The 16,630-nt window shown below is 38.4% G+C and overlaps 1 protein-coding gene across 17 annotated transcripts in view; it reads right to left on the reverse strand.

The window, feature by feature from the left end:
• ENOX2 (ecto-NOX disulfide-thiol exchanger 2) overlaps nucleotides 1–16,630 on the reverse strand; it is a 264,447-nt gene that overhangs the window by 54,768 nt on the left and 193,049 nt on the right. For 15 of the 17 annotated variants that reach the window (XM_057314455.1, XM_057314462.1, XM_057314484.1 and 12 more), the window contains one exon: nucleotides 9,348–9,482. In XM_057314455.1, coding sequence (XP_057170438.1) covers nucleotides 9,348–9,482 — 135 coding nt within the window. Of the gene's footprint in view, nucleotides 1–9,347; nucleotides 9,483–14,404; nucleotides 14,529–15,174; nucleotides 16,081–16,630 lie in introns of those variants that run through there. The other 2 variants (XM_057314487.1, XM_057314472.1) reach the window with 2 other exon arrangements.

The raw sequence follows: 16,630 nt of genomic DNA on the forward strand, positions 1-16,630 counted from the left end.
GAAACAGGTATGATTAAAAACATGGCAGATGAGCAACAAAGTGCTCGCATATAGTTATTTTCCCCCAGTGTGACAGATTAAAGGTGGATACAAATTCTTTGAGACTCCTCTCATCAAGAGGTGAGGTCTATGTCTCCCACCCCCATTTGAATCTGGATGGGCTCCAAACTACTTTGACAGGAAAGGTGTTCTGTTTTCAGGCTCAGGCCTTAAGAGAGATACCATTCCCACTTCTTGTTTCTGGGAACACATGCTATTGGAGCTTCAAGACACTGTGTAACATGTTGGACTACCATGGTAGAGAGACATGTGGAGAGGGCCTCAGAGTAAATGGAAGGAGAGGGATCCAGCTGAGCTCAGTGTTTTTATCTGTCCCTGCCAAGGTGCCATGCATATGAATAAAGTTGTCTTGGAACCTCCAGACTAGCCTACCATAGCTGAGACATCCCAGTTGATACCATATGACACAGAAGAATTGCCCATATGAATCCCGCCCAAATTCTTCATCCAGAAACTCTTAAAATAGAATAAAATGATTGTTTTTAAGCTACTACATTATAAAATAGTTTGTCATACAGCAATAGATATGCAGAATATGCAGCATGCCTAGGGAATGGGGGTGATTAGTTAATAGAGTTGGCTTTTATCAATGAATTGAAATAGAAAGTACACTAAGCACCCAAACTAGACTGCCCATGATTTTTTGCAGATTATTGAAAAGGTGCTTTGGGACGCTGCAAGGCCCCAGAGCCACTGTCTCAAGCAATTCTTGTCACTGTACTGTTGCTGTGTGGAAGGGCCAGTTGAAACAATGCCAGGTGACTGACACTCTACTAGGTGGACTACGATTACAGATGTCTACAAAACACTAGAAACCTTAGAGGTTGCCCATTTTTGATGCCTGACAAAGAAACCACAGATGCCGATTTTATGGTTCAGTCCTTGATAATTTCTGGCAGGATGGTTCACATTGGTGTTCTTCCTGTAAAATGCAAACTCCACTGTGGCAGGGGAAGAGGATGGTGTCCATAATACTACTACCCATTAATTCAGTGTATAGGAATTTCTAGGCTATGATTTGATTTTATACATATCTCAATCTTTACAATCCTAAGGAATGGGCAATACATTACTCTCTATATTACAGATGAGGAAATTGAAGCTCACAGAGTTAACACTGTAAGGCCATATAGTACGTGGCTTTTACTAACCATACTCTCAACCATTAGTCTATATTGCTTCCACAAAGTCCATGGATGCACAGGAAAAAAAGATACTCCTTGTCAGATTAAGCTCTCCTTCCAACTATTCAACCTGCAACAGGCCTTCAAATATTTATGTCCAAAAGGCTACCATCCGGTTGCTTATCTCTATACCTAGAACTTCCTGTTGAGATGTTCAATATATGTATCACCACACTATTAGGTAATTTAGAGGCTTCTGTTTTAAATCCATTGTCTCAACTTTGACCCACAGAAGAAGTTGAAATTGTGGCAGTGTAGGAACTGGAGGTGGGCAAAGGTAGGAGATGACACATTTACTATTGGTCTTGCCTTTTTAGAATTGGACCTGGTTCTGGCTTGCTGGAAGCCCCTTCATACCCTTAGAAAGGCTCTGCCTGAACTTAGTGACTTCTTCCCATCCAAGTGACCCCCCACCCATAAAGGCATTTCTATTCTGTTAGGTGTTCCAGAGACTCTCTGAGCACCAGAAGGTAGTTTGCACTCACAGTAAAACCACTGTAATGCAACCATAGATTAGTCTAAAGCACTCCATGGGGTGCCTGGGTGGCACAGCGGTTAAGCATCTGCCTTTGGCTCAGGGCGTGATCCCGGCGTTATGGGATGGAGCCCCACATCAGGCTCCTCCGCTATGAGCCTGCTTCTTCCTCTCCCACTCCCCCTGCTTGTGTTCCCTCTCTCGCTGGCTGTCTCTATCTCTGTCAAATAAATAAATAAAAAATCTTTAAAAAAATAAATAAATAAAATAAGCACTCCAAATGGGATCTAAATATAATTAAGGTATTTCACAGAGAATTATGATTCCAATTCAGGTACACATTTCTGGGACATTGTTGCTTTTTCTTTAGAGTTCCCACAAAATTCACTTGAAAATTAAGAATTTGCCTGGGTATTGAGAAATTTTAACCCACTACAGTCTTGACTGCCTCTTCATACAAATCCTCAAAAAGACTTTTCAAATAGTCAGCCTGAAGAGAGAATACATATTTCTAAGGACAGCCTGGCTGCACTGTGAGATGATCCTGCAGTTATCACTAGCCCTCTTGGAAGTAGAGCACAATTTTCCAAATTTTTGCATAATGACTCTCAAATTCTACCAATATCTGCCTGCTTCTCCAGAAGATCATCTAAACCCTTGCTTCAGGCTAGCTGGAAAGTTGAAGCAGGGCCTGGTTCATGTACAATAGCAAATAAGGTAGCAAACTAGGCTTGGGAGGGTTATATGGCATAATTTTAGTTCATAAAGACTCACCCCAGTAAATCTCAACTTTGATTTCAAATTTCTACTAATGAAGCTTTATTTCTTTAGATAAATTTTTGCAAATATCCACCTTTCTAGCCCACCTTCTCCCTATTCCTTCCTATTTATTTATACCATGTTCTTGCCTTGTTAGAACTTTTGACAGATTCAGGATCATGACCTTGACTCTCTTCATGGGATGCTGTGAACATTTTTGGAGGGACTTTAGTGAGGACATTTCATACTACATCTGTGGTTCCCAGATTTCTAGATTTTAGAGAGGAATAAAATAAAATTACATACATACATACATACATATATACATACACACATTTAATTATCCCCCTCTTAATTTGCCAAGAAAAGATGTGGAGACAAATAACAGAAACTAGCCAGTGACCATTTGCACAGTTCATAAAAGAACATTTTAAAAACAAAAATGTAGAACGTCTATAATTTCAGAATAAAGAACAGTCCTTTCAATTGAGCAAATTTACCTTTATGTAAAAATCACTATATTTTTAGTTTTTATATTTTGCAGCAAACTAGGGAAAGTAATATTGACTAATCCTGGGCTACACAACTGTGTTTAGGCTTCAGAAATCACTCAACTACCTTAGTGTCCATTCCTATATATGAAGCTCCCTATGAAAAGATTCTTTCAGAACAAAAATGTCTAACACACACAAAATTGTGAAGGGCTATGAAAAGTTTGACTTCTCTGAAGTTTGGTATATTTTCTCCTCATGGAAAATGCAAATTATGTAATTGATCAGGTTTTCCTTTTTGTTTTGGCTACCTGGTCACAGGTACAGGCTCAGCTTCAGAAATCGGATAGGAGCCTATGACGTACACATCTGAATTCTAATTAACCTCCCTACCTGTTTTTTTTATAATAATATTTTCTATTATATTATGTTAGTCACCATACAGTACATCCCTGGTTTCTGATTTAAAGTTCGATGATTCATTAGTTGTGTATAGCACCCAGTGCACCATGCAATACGTGCCCTCCTTACTACCCATCACCAGCCTATCCCATTCCCCGACCCCCATCCCCTCTGAAGCCCTCAGTTTGTTTCTCAGAGTCCAGGTCTTCACCTTTGATATTCATTTATATTTTCCTAGATGCTGGTTTATTTTACTTGTGATTTTTCTCTTTTATTGTAACCTTACTTATAAGCTGCCTCGAAGTCTTTACGGAATGGGGTGATGTAATTCCATTCAATATTTAACCACCGTCCCCATACTGTATACTCTTGCATAATTTCCAGTCATTGATGCATCATTTCCTCTTCTTGGACCATTCTAAGCTCTTTTTTTTTCCCACCTGCCACATTCCTATATATCCCTGGACACTGAGCTCAAATATTACCACTTCTGTGAACGTTCCCAGACCATGACCACCTACCTATCACTCCCTCTCATCTCACCCTGGCTAAAACAGAACTTTTCTACATGTTTCTACTAAGACATTTATTACATTATAGTGTCATGATATTGACTTTGCTGCCTCTGCTACTGGACTTTGAGCTTGAAAGCAAGGATTAGCCATGCCCATTTTGGATCTCCCGGACCCTAGCTGAAAATATTTCTAATGGATGGCTGAATAAAAACGCAAATGAACAAAATGGATTCAAGCCTCTGAGTTGTTGTCATTCAACATGTATGAGATGAGATGTATTAGGGAGAAAATATGCAGGTTCTAAAAGTACTGAAGCCAGTATGAGGGCAGGAATCTTGGTTTTTGTTGTTGTTGTTCACTGCTTTATCCCCAGGGCTTCTAATAATACCTTGCATACAGCAGACCTCAGTAAATATTTCTTGTATGAATGAATGCGCAAATGATCTCACTTGGCCACTCTTTGTAATAGTTTCCATGGGGAGTCTTGAGAGTACCGTCACTGGGTAGGCTTTAAGTTTGTTTTATGGAGGCACTAATTCTATTTGTTATAGTGTTTTACATAACATTGGCTTTCAGTGAAGTGTCCACCATGCTGATGAACAGCGCTCTCCTTTCTCAGGATTTCAACCTTATTTGCCACTGAAGGCATATTCTTTTTGTGGAAGATATTAAAAATAATAGAACCACAAGTCTGGCTCTCCTTGGGGAGCTTGCAGAGTAGTGGCCTGTCATGTGTCACACATCCTCATTCTTTCTTTCTGTTCCGATAAGAATTGGCCTTCTGGGTTCAGTGAGAACTGCCTTCTTTTTTTTTTTTTTTAAGGATTTTATTTGAGAGAGAGAAAGAGAGAGCATGTGAGCATGAGTCGGGGGTGGGGCAGAGAGAGAGGGAGAAGAAGACTCCCTGCTGAGCAGGGAGCTTGATGGGGGGCTCGATCCCAGGACCCCGGGATCACAACCTAAGCCAAAGGCGGATGCTTAAACGACTGAGCCACCCAGGCGCCCTGAGAACTGCCTTCTTAAAAACGACAATGCCTGTGGATGGGCAGTGTCTTGCTCTGGGAATAAGATCTATAAGTCCATACTTTCCAACATTTCCTATTATGGAGGTGATACAGTCAATAAAGTGGAGGCACCATAACAAGAGACTCTTCTCCTTTGGGACTTCACAGGCTCCACATTTGGATGCTAAGGATATTTTAATTGAGGGGAAAATAAAGGAAGCAGCACATAGTATTCAATGAGTACTTCTTAATCAGTCCATCCTTGGATTCATCTGTGATGATGGGCAGAACTATGCTCCTTAAACAGATCTCTTTTTGGTCCCTCTCTTCATGTGAAAACTAACATTAGTTTTATTTGACCAGCTTAGAAAAGCAAATACTCTGGCAGGAAAGACAGCTGCCAGCCAGAGGGGACCTCCTAATCTGCCATCATTGTGGATTGACTTTACTGAATAGCAGCTATATAAAACACCATGTCAGATGAAAGGGGGCTCCAAACCCCAGAGATGGTTTGTCTCTGCTCCCCACTCAATGAACATAATAAGCCAGACACTGCCCTGATGACAAGTATGTGTCCAAGAGACTCAGCTTCCATGACAGTGTGGATTTGAGCTCTCTAGGGCAAGTCAAGGAAGCTTATGTATCATTTGTTTTTCATCAATGCCAAAAGCCTTTCCTATTGTCACAGGCCAGATGAGACAGCACACACAAAAAAGGTCTGCTGTCTCAGTAAGAAACCTAAGTTGCAGAAAAGTAGTTGAATTACTGAGCCATCAGTGGGTGATCTCAGGGAACAGTTCCTTGTGGCTCACTGGCTGCCATTTCCATTTTAAGGAATCTCGAGGGGCAGAGAGAGGATTGGGGATGTTTTAGCCCATTCGATTAAAACATTACATAATAAAGAGAACAGGCACCCTTTCCCAAAACCTGGGCAAGATGAAGAGTATGCAGCATTGGAGTGTGGTGCCAACCTTCCATTTCTCTGGACACCCCCTCAGATTTACAGGGAGAAGTGAGTGGCACCATTGTCCAGCACCTCTCCTGGGGAAGATTTCGTTTCTGCGTTTGTTACCCTGCACCATTGCTAAGAACACAAATGAGCCATAATTCAATTTTTTGTGAGCCATATATCAGATGTGAACTCGAGACAATAATAATAGCTAAGTTCACTGAGAGATTACTCTGAACCAGGCATCATTCTAGGACTCTAATGTATTAACTCATTGATCTTCATAACAATCCTATGACATAGGTGCTATTATTATCTTTGTTTTACAGATGAAGAAACTGAGGCCTAGAGAGGTTAGGTAACTTGCCAGTGTTTACACAGCTACTTAATAGTAGAACACAGATTTATTTGAACCTAGGCAATCCAGATCCAGAACCTATATTCTAATTTCAGTGGTTAAACTGACTTCCTAAAATAATACAGGGAGGAGAAAAATTAGTTCACCTGAAACTCAAGTGATTTTACAGATAGCTTCGCAAAGTATGTCTCAGCCCAATACCACTATCCCATGTATTTTTAAGACAAGAAGGGCACTACTAAACTAAATATCAGTATTTCTGGGGTGCTTGGGTAGCTCAGTCAGTTAAGCACCCAACTCCTGATTTCAGCTCAGGTCACGATTGCAGGGTGGTGGGATTGAACCTGGCGTGGGGCTCTGTGCTCAGCGGGGAGTCTGCTTCTCTCCTCCTCCCTCCCCCCCCATGTGCTCTGTCTCTCTCAAATAAATAAATAAATCTTAAAAAAATATCTGCATTTCTAAGATCTGGTTTCCAAAAAGTCAAATAACTTTCCCTAGAGCATAGCTAAAAGATCACTGAATCACAGAGTTGAAGGGGACCTTAGAATCTATTTCTTCATAGTGCTTAAGAAAATAGGATGTAGATAAAGAGGGCTAGAAGTAGAAATTAAAATCACTCTTGACGTTTCAAATGTCTGGTTGGAGGTGGATATGAGGAACACTCATTAGAGCTGACAGTGGCTGCACAGCACCAAATACTTTCAATTTAAGTGGCAGCTTAGCAGCCATTTGAAGGAAGTATGTTAGTATTTCCTTTATCTTAATAATAATAATGATGGTTAACCTTTATTGAGTGCTTATTATATGCCAAACATTGGGCTAAGCATATTATTTAATCTTTACAGCAATCCTATGAAGTAGATACTATAGTTATTCCCATTTTATAGATGATGGAACTGAGGTACAGACAGGTCAAATAACTGGTGAGAGGTCATATAGCTAGCAAGTGGCACAGCAAGGATCCAAACCCAAGCAGTCTATCTTTGAGGCCTATGTTGTTAAATACTAAGCAAGATACCCTCTCTGCAGGAATAGACCTCTGAGTTACTGTTAAGAAAACCTACCCAGTTTTTCAGGCCTTTTACTGTCCCCAGCATAAGCTTTGGGCCTATAATGATGGTTTGGATGATTTTTTTACTCTCAATGCTAAGCCTTTTTTTCCTATAGGATGGGTGGCTAAGCATCAAAGATTACTGTGTGAGAATAGATTTATGTTTAGATGTGGTAATTTACAAATTATCTGATATAACATAGAGTCCCCTTGGCATCAGAGCAGATCTGGCCTCAACATTTTCCCCAGGACATATACCCATACAGTTCAGATTTCCATAAACTGGTAATATGGAAGGCAAATCAGATTGTCTAATCTCTCTAGACTACAAGAGATTGTGACTCAGGACCACTCCATATGGAGCTATAAAATAATATATAATGTTTTAGTTTAAATTGTATTACAGTGAAATAATGAAGAAGAACTAAGTTTAAAGACCTATTACACCCTTTAGAAATACCTGTAAGAAATATATTAACAATGATTTTAAAGTATTTTAGTAGCCAACATGATTGAGCACTAACTATGTGCCAGGCATTGTTCTAAGCACAATTTAATTGTCACAAAACCCCTAAGGGTTAAGTATTATTAGTCTGATTTTATGAATGAAGAAACTGAGTCTCCTAGAAGACATTTAACTACTCAAGATAAAGTAGTGAAAGAAACAGGCTTGGAAGTCAGGCAGACTGACTCCAGAGTGTGAGTGCTTAACTACTGTGCAATACTGGCTCCTGTTGGAGCACCTGCTGATTCCAGATTGGCCCCACTAGTCATTCAAAACCCAAGGAGATCTATGGTCCAATCATTAGGCGCTCAAAGGATCCCTGGTTGCTCAATTCAATCATGGTTGGTCTAATGGAGTAGGATACAATCTAGTCAACTATAGTCCAGGGCATGAATTATGGTTTGGTGGGACAGTGCTTTGCCTCTGCCATATATAGAATCCAAGCTCCTTTGCTCTCCACCCATTTCTCATTCACATATTTTTTTCTTTATATTTGGCTATTTTTATTTTTGTTCCCTAGTTTTCTATGTAATCACATTTCTTAATTTATTATTAAGATTATTAAGCATCATTGCCTACCCTACCATGCCCCCATTATAGCTTATAAGGATTCAAAATCTGAACTGGAATTGTGAAATTATTTTTGGGGGAGTAGGGGTCACTAACTATATAAACAAATGGCACAACAAAGTGGCCTCACTCTAGATCCGTTTCTCAACTTTACTGTGTTTGTGAATAACCTGTGGATCATGTTAAAATGCAGCTTCTGATTCAGTAGCTCTGGGCTGGTGCCTAAGATTCTGGGCTTCTTAACAGCTCCCAGGTTACGCAGATTATACTTTGAGTAGCAAGGTACTTGATCAGCCTGGTTCTGTCATTCTTTTAAGTAGGGTCACAATTAAATGAACCTGGGGAGATTAATGTTCAGGATATTTTAAAACGACCCAAGGCTTCCTGAGACCCAATCCTCCCAATTCCTTAATGTCTTCACAAATCCATTTTAACGGTTAATAGTTCTGACAGAACAGAAGACTTTTTGTGTGTGTTTAAACCAAATGCTTCAGATGTTGTGGCATTTTTCTTCTGATTTTATCTTTAGTGGAGATGGAGTTAGTACACTATGCCCATTCTCTTACTGGTTACTTTGTTTAAAAAAAGTACAAACAGCTATTCAACATGAACAACTTTGGGATGGTCCCCACCATCTCCTTTCCTCTACTTTAGGAATTCATGATTTTTGAGGTATCTAGGTCAACTATCATTTCCGCCCCATGTTTGTCTCCTCTAAATCTATAAAATTAGATAACCTTTGTAATTCCTTGCCAATTCTGTTGTCTTTTATTTCAATGAGCTATTTAAATATTTAATGACCATATCCTGCATCAGATATATATCCCTACCTTGCCCATAGTGTGACAGGGAGTATACTAGTAACTACTGGCCACCCAGCCTACAAAGCTCATATTACAAAAATGCACACTCTAGGCAGAATCTGGTAAATGTCAACTTCAAAATAAGTTGTGTCATACTGTTATATTTATTACCACATGGTCAATAAAAAGAAACACTTGTGACGTGATTAAAAATAGCATACCAGGTAAAATTGGTTGTCCAGCAATTCCCAGTGGTGCCATTCCAAGATTATTCATTGCTGTGGCCCACGCAGTTGGATCAGACATAGGTAGCGTCATTGCAGTGGAATCCACATTCAGAGTTCTACTATTATCAGCTAAAGAGAAATGACAAGCAAAATTATTTGTTGTATTAAGTTTTCAGTATGTAGTTTGCTTAACATAAACTGGCAAACTCTTTACAGAAATGGACTGATGGACAAATGGTAGATAGGGCCTTAATTTAATTCCAGCTCTTTACAAGGGTTAAAACAATACAGCTTGAATTGGCAGGAAGTTATAGAATTTGAAAGCAGTTTACCAGATGGCATTTTAGTGTGTTTCTTTCTTTCTTTCTCTCTCAGCTCCCTCTGTTCCTTCCTTCCCTCGTGTTTTTTTTTTTTAAATAAAGACTTGATTTTTTAAGAGCAGTTTTAGGTTCACAGCAAAATTAAGGAGAAGGTACAGAGATTTCACATGTGCCTCCTGCCCCCACACATGCACACAGCTCCCCGCCATTATCAACATCCTGCACCAGAGCAGCACATTTGTTACAACTGAGAGATCTACCCTGATGCATCATAATCACTCAAAAGCCATAGTTTACATTAGGGTTCACTCTTGGTGTTGTACATTCTATGGGTTTGGACAAATACATAATAACATGTATATACCATTGTGGTATCATACAGAATATTTTCATTGACCAAAAAATCCTCTGTGCTTGCTTATTCATCCCTCCCTTACCCCCAACCCCTGGCCATTACTGATCTTATTCCATCTCCATATTGGAATCATACAACATGCAGCCTTTTCAGATTGGCTTCTCTCAGAAGTGTGCATTTAATATTCCTCCATGTCTTTTCATGGCTTGATAGCTCATTTCCTTTTAGTCCTGAATAATATCCCATCATATGTACATACCACAGTTTATTAATACATTCACCTACTGAAGGACATTGCAGTTATTTCCAAGTTCTGACAATTATGAATAAAACTACTATAAACATCCATGTGCACATTGTTGTGTGGACATAAGTTTTCACCTCCTTTGGGTAAATGACAAACAGCACAATCAGTGGATTATACAGTAACAGCATGTTTAGTTTTATAAGAAACTGTCAACCTGCCTTCTAAAGTGGCTGTACTATTTTGCATTCCCACCAGCAATAAATGGGAGTTCTTGTTGCTCCATATTATCACCAGTAGTTAGTATTGTCAGTGTTCTGGATTATGGCCACTCTAATAGGTGTCTAGTGGTATTTCCTTGTTGTTTTACTTAGCATTTTCCTGATTATACATAATGTGGAGCATCTTTCCATATGCTTATTTGCCATCTGTTTATCTTCTTTAATGAGGCATCAAAGTTTTTTGACCTGTTTTTAAATTGGATTGTTTTCTTATTGCATTTTAAGAGTTCTTTGTATGTTTTAGATAATAGTCCTTTATCAGATGTGTATTTTGCAAATATTTTCTCCCAGTCTGTGGCTTGTATTCTCATTGCCTTTACACTGTCTTTTGCAGAATAGAAGATTTTAATTTCAATGAACTCCAGCTTATTAATAATTTCTTTCATGGATCATGCCTTTGGTGTTGTATTTAAAATCATCACCATATCCAAGGTCCTTTAGGTTTTCTCTTATCTTCTGAGAGTTTTGTAGTTTTACATTTCACAGTTAACGTTTATGATCCATTTTGATTTAATTTTTGTGATGGGTATAAAATCTATGTCTAGATTTTTTTTTTTTGGCATGTGGATTTACAGTTGTTCTGGCACATTTGTTGAAGAGATCATCTTTGCTCCATTGTATTGCATTTGCATTTGCTCCTTTGCCAAAGATCAGTTGACTCTATTTGTGGAGTCTATTTCTGGGTTCTCTATTCTACTCCACTGATCTATTTGTCTATTATTTCACAAATACCACACTGGCTTGATTGCTGTAGCTTTATAGTAAATCTTTGTTCTTCTTCAATATTGTGTTGGGTATGCTGGGCCTTTTGCTTCTCAGTATAAACTTTAGAATCAGTTTGTTGATATCCACAGTATAACTTGTTTGGATTTTGATGGGGATTGCATTAAATCAAGTTGAGAAGAACTGACATCTTGGCAATATTGTGTCTTCCTACCCATGGACATGAAATATCTCTCCATTTATTTAGTTATTTGATTTCATTCATCAGAGTTTTATAGTTTTGGGGTTTTTTTTCCTAACTGTACATATCACAGGAGCTTGGGATGATTAAGAGATTTCCCATTCTTATTGTCTAGTTGCATACGATTACTTCAGCGAATTCCATCCAAACTACTCATGCATGCAAACCAAGAAAAGTCATCCAAGGGCTTCCACAGTAGCAATAAAAATGAAAAATTATATTTTTGATGTAATTTCATATCTTTGAGGCAGTAACACTGAATAAAAATGGACACACAATGAACAGATATCAAATTAGCCAATTGAGTATTTTGGGAATTAGGGGGACACCAGAAAATAAGCAGATAGAATGCATAGTCCCTGCCTTCAAAGGTTATACAATCTAATTTAAGAGACCAGTGATGGTGGTAATGATTGTTACTATTATCACTACTCTCACCACCTCCATCCATTACTATTACTGAACACTCACTATATGCTAGGTAAAGCACTTGGCATACATTATTTTCATTTAACTTTCAAAACAACCTTATGAGAGGGGCTGTTTATACCTCTATTTAATAGATGAGAGGCTTTCATTTTTTTTTATTTTTAAAGATTTGTTTATTTTAGAGAGAGAGCATGCATGCAAGAGAGTGGGGGAGGGACAGATGGAGAAAATCTTTAAGCAGACTCCCCACTGCGAGGGGAACCTGACTTGGGGCTGGATCGCAGGACCCATAAGATCATGACCTCAACCAAAACCAAGAGTTGGATGCTTAACTCACTGAGCCACCCAGGCACCCCTAATAGATGAGAGGCTTTTAAAGATCACATATATTATCTGAGGTCACCCAGGTTATATACTTTTAGCCACTATGCTTTACTACCCCCAGTGAAACAATCCAAGAATTGAATGGAATTGATCAGACATGTTACGTAGTTTAAGGAATGAAAAGCTACTGTGGCTTGAGTAGGTGGGAAAGACTTCATGGAGAAGATAGGATTTGAACAAATGGGCCAGATTTCTACAGAACATGTTTTAAGTGATGGGTAGTTATTAGAAAAAGAAGAAAGAGGAGAAAAGACATTCCAGGAGCAGTGATGACATAAGCAGACATTGAGGTGGGTTATGTGTGCATGTGCATGTATATACTGCATAGTTGGGAGATATATAATCATAAGTCACTGGAGCACAGAAAGACTTATTTTGGGAAATTTCCCTCTGATTACTGATTTCCATAGAAAAATCTTTCCACGGCTTTTCTCCTACCTCTCATGTACACTCCTGCCGATTACACTCCTGAAGACAACTCTGTTCTAATAGTAGCTTGCCATTTGCTAACATCTATCACATCCTTCTAACCTGGGAACATCAGGGATGATTCCTGGCCTGGTTATTTATAAAAGTGCTATTTTGGACACTAAATGGTCAGAACAAGCAAATGCAAATGTCTAAAAACATTATTTCTGAAATATTAGTTTTTATCATTCTTCTATGCTGCCTACGTATCTTCTCCATAAACCACTCCCCCCCCCAACCACACAGAGTGACTGATGGCCTTAAGCATTTGTTACTATAGTCAGAAGTCACATTTCAGAACTGGTGATTTCTCCATGGGTAGAAACTCTAGCCCTCACACCCAGTTTTCAGTGCTCTCCTATGAAGGCATATTATGGCTAGAAGTAGCCTCCTTGTAAATGTTATTAAGGAAACAAACATGGGGCATCAAATATCCTTTGGGTCAAGAGTTTACATATTGATTATTTGGTTCATCTGAACTCCCAATCTCCAGTCCAGGTGAGACAAGTTTTAGGGAATGTTATAGCTGGAAGGGACCTGTTGAGATTACTGAATCTGCACTCTGATTTTTCTCTAATGACTGCAAAATGACTTCAAGAGGAGACATCTAGGTTTAGAAGGACTGGGCCCCCATGCCAAAAATAATTTCTTGCAACAGCTTGGCTACTCATTGGCTCTGTGGTCCAAGGAAACATAAGAGAATCAGGAATTATTCTTAATAAAGAATCCTGAGATCAAAGAATGAGAATTTACAATGTACCAATGTACCCAAACTCTAGACTAATTTTGGGGGAGGGGAGAGAATTATCTAAATTATCAGTTTTTTTTAAAGGACAGCACAGTATTACTATTTTCAAAATATATATTAATTCAAAGTGCCTGTTAAAATGTTAGCAAGTAGAGTTCCTGCTAGGCTTGTTTACATGAACCAGATGGTTTAGATAAGGACAATGTGTAATTAACATCATTATTTTGCTATGATAAATTCAGTTCTTAAATTCTTAAGGAGTTCTGCCTTTTCATTTTCCTCCACTCCCCCAACACCCATCTCCACCTGTCAAATCCTACTCATTTTTCAAGGGTCATCTCAAATGTTACCTTGTCTGTGAAGCCACCTCCCTGGAATTAATTACTCCCTCCTAGTGTGTTATCATAACATTTTATCCAGAACTTGATTTTTCAAATTCTTATTCTCTCACTCCTTTTCCCTAAACCAAGCTTTTATTGAATCTTACTATATGCCAGGTCATGTATTAGTGACTAGGAATATGGAGATGAAAAAAACTCATTTACTGCTCTGGTAGAACTCACAATACAATGAGAGGCACAACATATAAACAACCAAATATAAATTACTGTAATAAGTACTGCCATAAAACTATGAGGAAAGTGCTATGAGAACAGAGAAGGAGTAATTAAATCTGCTGGAATGGCTTTGGATATATGTGTTTGGGGCACAGAGAGCAAGAGGAATACTAGGGAAAGCTCCACTGGGAAAGAATTATTTGAAATGAGTCTTTAAGGAGGGATAGGATTTTCCTCCAGGTAGTGAATGGAGGATTAGGGTTTAAGAGCATTCCAGGAAGCAAGAACAACTGGACATTACCATCGACTGCTTTGAATTGTAGTTGTTGAATACATGTCTCTCTTCTGTTAGCTAGCCTGTGTGCTTCTTTACATCAGGGACTTGGTTTTAGGCTTCTTTGTTTCTCTGTTTCTTAGTTCAGTGTCTGGTATAAAGTAGGTATTCAAGAAATATTTGGATGAATGAATAAAGAAAATAATTTACATTGATTTTGGGCACAATAAGCAATCCATGCAGTGACACTCACTGATTATTTATATACCTTTTCAGAATGATAAATTGTCTTAAAAGGGATAGCATAGTTGCTAAACTAATTCTCTCTCCAGGAAAACTGAATTGACATGTAGCAATTTACTTAGAGTTACAACCAGAGATAGATGAGCCCAACTAATAATTCAGTTTGATAGCATTAGCTATAATCTTTCTCCCATATAGGCACAGTCATACATATAAGCAAGCTTGTAAATTTTTACTTTCAAAGAGAAATCCCAGATGATCGTCTCTGTCTGGCAGCAATCTGGATTTAAGGTCTGCAGTAACAAAATACGCTGTAATGAACATCTGTTTAGAATCATCACTTAGTGGTGGAAAAGCTAAGTCCAGGCCTGATTCACTTTCTAGACTAAAAATGGACATCTAGCAATTTCCTTAAGTGTGTTATAAAAGTAGTCTCATGTCACTAAAGGAAGAGATTGCTCATTTTCCCATAAGTCCTACATTCACTGGCAGTGGCCAAGAATATTCAGAAGTCAAGTATCAAGTGCTGTCAAATGGTCTTCAAAATGCCTCACCCATCTGAAGAACATGTCCTGCCATGCTGGTTTTCCATTCTGCCATGTGTGGCGACTCCTCAAGAGATCACAGATTGTAGAGTAATTGTGAATGAGTGCCTTCTAGGTAAGTTGATTGAATTTATGGCACTTTGGAGCAAGAGTTCATTAGTGCCAACAGAATAAAAGATTTGGAAGTACTTACCCATTTTAACTTGGTACTGCTCCATAACTATCAAGTCATTGCCATCTGTTTATTTTTATATTATACTTTGCTTAATTAACTAGTCAGTTATTGTCAGTTATTTGATCTTGAAAACAACACACACACACACACACACACACACACACACACACATACGCACACATTCTGTGATACACCCATCCTGTAATAGACTTAATTATTTCATATGTTTCCTTTATTTCCTTTGAAGCAAGTTCAGTATGTTGGTGTCATCTCATTAACTATAAGCTTTTATTAAGACAAAAGCTGTCCTTCTCTGGCAATTTACTCTCCTGTAATTCTTTCTTATGTCCAGGTTTATATCCATTGGCTTTTATGCTTGCTGTAATTTTATTACACAGTATTGTGCAAAGTTGAGGAGAGGATTTTGTCTACAAACATCTATTGAAAGTTTGTTAAGAGTAGGAAGCAATCCTGCCTAGTGATCAAGAGCATCAATTTGGTAGTCAGATGGTTCTGGACTAGAGTCTAGCTTTACTAAGTAACCGTAATGTACTCATTCTGTTTCTCTTTACTTCTCTTCTTGCTGGTCTGCCTTCCAGCCTTCCTTTTATATTTGCTCCACATTCACTGAACAATATCTATGTGTCAGGCACCATCCTAGACATTGAAGACATTATGGTGAGTGAAACAGGCCTCAAACCTGTTCTTATGAAGCTCTCTAGTGCAGGAGGGAGATATTAAAATACAGATAAACATAAAATAATTACGTACTGTTATAAGTTTTCTGAATAAAGAACTGGGTTTGATGATAAAAATGGGAAGCTACAAATTTAGGAGAGTGATAGTATCAACCTTATAGGTTTGTTGAAGATTAAATTAGATAATGCGGATAAAGAATTTAGCATGGCTTCTGGCTCATAGTAAGTACTTGGTAAGTGGTAATAATAACACGGTAATAATTAAGATGATGATGATGAAGTAGTCCTAGCCCTTGAAGGGTTCAAAGTCTACTGAGAGACACAGGAATTATAATACATTATACAGATGATAAAACAGAGGCACAGGCAGTTTAAGTAATCAGCTCAATATCACACAGCTAATAAGTGGTAAAACGGAAATGAACCCAGGCGGCTCTGGTACCAATGCCCAGTTTTATCCATCACACTAAACTCCCTCCCAAACAGCCTTTTATTTTCTGTGTTCCCCTAGCTCACTGAACACATTTAACTATGATAGCCCCTATCACATATATTTTTTATCACCTCTTTCTATGTCTGCCTCTCCTCCTAG

Source organism: Ursus arctos, chromosome X (assembly GCF_023065955.2).
Source record: "Ursus arctos isolate Adak ecotype North America chromosome X, UrsArc2.0, whole genome shotgun sequence".
Lineage (NCBI taxonomy): Eukaryota > Metazoa > Chordata > Mammalia > Carnivora > Ursidae > Ursus > Ursus arctos.